This window comes from Pterocles gutturalis, unplaced genomic scaffold, assembly GCF_000699245.1.
Source record: "Pterocles gutturalis isolate BGI_N339 unplaced genomic scaffold, ASM69924v1 scaffold33811, whole genome shotgun sequence".
NCBI lineage: Eukaryota > Metazoa > Chordata > Aves > Pterocliformes > Pteroclidae > Pterocles > Pterocles gutturalis.
In genome coordinates, this window is record NW_010104130.1 from 5,244 (window position 1) to 7,756 (window position 2,513).

The 2,513-nt window shown below is 36.3% G+C and overlaps 1 protein-coding gene across 1 annotated transcript in view; it reads right to left on the reverse strand.

The window, feature by feature from the left end:
• Positions 1 to 1,877: 1,877 nt before the first annotated feature.
• TDP2 (tyrosyl-DNA phosphodiesterase 2) overlaps positions 1,878 to 2,513 on the reverse strand; it is a gene marked incomplete at its 5' end in the record, with an annotated part of 3,900 nt that continues 3,264 nt past the window's right edge. Inside the window, one exon of the mRNA XM_010086959.1 lies at positions 1,878 to 2,189. Within this exon, the coding sequence (XP_010085261.1) occupies positions 1,908 to 2,189 (282 nt within the window). The remainder of the gene's footprint in view (positions 2,190 to 2,513) is intronic.

Consider the following 2,513-nt stretch of genomic DNA (forward strand, 5'->3'; position numbering starts at 1 on the left):
TGATTGCTAGAAAAGGTAGACTGTGCATCTCCTCTTACTGATATGAACCGATATGAAGAGCAAGCAGGCCCCAGCTGTAGCCTTACTGAGAAGGGCTGACTAAGCAAGATGGCCTCATCGAATATTTTTACTGCCATCTCATACAGACTGCCACGGGCAGTATCTGTCCCATTGTTGCCATAAAGCTGATCAAGCAAATCCTTAGGGATTAATCTTAAAGGATTTTTTTTTTTCAGAAGACTGTGGTTGTGTGGGAGAGAGCATAATATAAAATACAACCTTTTACTATTCTCCAAATATCACTTTCAGACTTTTTGTGATGTATGTGAGCATTTTAGAGATATAGGCACTAAACCAGATAGGTGCACATTTTCTGGTTTATTCAGAGAAACAAAAATTGTTTTCTGATTTCTATAATTTTTTCATAATTTTATCCCCATTTCTAATCCGGAGTTCACCACTGAGATTTTGACAGAAGTGAAATACTGTCTTAAAAAATTTCATTTTGTAGGAGTCTTCAGCTACAGTCAAATGTGTTAATATATCTCTGAACTTCTTTCCAGTCTGGAAGTTTGCTCAAAATATTATCTCTTTGTCAGTGTAAGCGTATACAAAAAGCAGTCCTTTTGCTATACGTTAGACTACATTATTCTCTGTGGTAGTGTTATCACAGATAACTTCCGCTGGGTGGACATTCTTCAACCAAATCTCCACATTCTGGTAGGGAAAACTGAGACTTATGTATACAGACCCTCATCTTGCATGCACTAAGGTGAAGTTATATGCATTACAGAACACTGAAAAGAAGTAAAACAGCTCTGCTCTGCAGATCTTTGGTGGGGAAAAATACGAGATCATTGTGTTTTATGTTTGCCATACTACATGCCACTGCCTGGAAAGCTAACAGCTCATAATGTTTGTTTTTTTCTTCACAGACAGCAGTTGTTTTTTATTAAATGAGCCAAGAAATGTTTGTAATAAAGCAGAAATACCCTCCAAGAACTTACCGAAGGATGTGCAGCAAATCTGTCTGTCAAGCTTCAACAACTGCAAAAGGTGCTAGCAGATTCTTCTTCAGGAAGAAGAAGGATAAATTTTGATTTCAGCCCTTTCTTAAACAATTCCGAGTGAGTACTGTTTGATCTTTTGCTCAGGCTTTACACAGCAGTTCATGAGCATTGTTTGTTGAAGCTTACGGGAAACATTACGTGCTTTGATCTGCAACTCACATCCAGGTTAATAAACACAAAGTAAGGTATACACCATCCCAACTGAACAATTTACATGCATCTGTCTATATCCTTTTCTTGTCAAATAGAAGGCGTATCATTCTTAAATTTGTTCAATACTAGTTTAATTCTTACTTAAGAAACCCTTATTCTGTGACAATCTAGTCATTCTTTCCTCAGCTCCTTTATTGTCTTGCCTAAAGGGGGTATGTATGTACAACACAAACTTCAAAAGCTAATACAAAACACACTACAAAACAAATGGTTGTAAAGGATGATGGAAGTGGTTACAAAAGAAAGAAAGCAAGCACAATAAAAGTATTCTTTAAAAAGCAGCATTTATTACAAAATCATAATGCAAGCCAAAAGAAAAGCTTTTTTTTAAACCACCGAGTATATTTATGAATTGTATTTACAGCTTTTTCCTCACATTTTAAAACTAGAATTTGTTTTTGTATTTGCAGACATTGTTAAATATTTAAAAACATGATATAAGAACAGATACATACAATGATGAAAAGGGAACCCTGGCTCAAAATTAGGTCATTCCGGCAGAAGTCAAGAGCAGAGAATACATTAGGGCTGAAAATTTAAATATGCCTTACTTAAACTGCAAGGGTAAAATTCTGTAAAAACAAGAACGATTTACATAAAGACTAACACCATAAGCCTTTATTTTTATAATATCACATCAAAACTACACAGAAGACCCCAGTGATCACTAGGGAATCTGCCACAGTCTAGTTTTTCCAATCCGATTAAGTCCATACTTCGTGGAATAATATGTCCCCCGTCTGCTGCAGGCCGAAAGTAAATGCGGTCAAACCGCATCTTGCATTTGTACACCGCATCCAGGTTGGTATTGGAGTGGGTGTCCCAAGTATAGCGGCAGTGTTGAGGTTTACCCAAAAACTCCCAGATATCCGTAATGTTGCTAGGTAAGCCACCTAGTTTAGTAACCTGATGATAGAAGGGAGAAAAAAAAAATCCACAAGGTACTGAATTCACAAATTTTACCTTCAAAACCAGAACTGAGTTGTGACAATTATCAGGTTTTTTCTGCAGCACATGACTTGTTAAGAATAAAAATATTGGAGATGTTTCTAAATTGTGGTATTTCTCAGGAGACTGTAAAGCATGACCAATTCCTGTAGTACTTTCTAAATCCAAAACATGTTACAAAATAAATATTCAGCTCTGATATTTTGAGGTATGGTGGTCAAAACTGTGTTCTCTGACAAAATGTTGTTCCAGTTCACTGCAATGGAATTTCACTATAGGGAA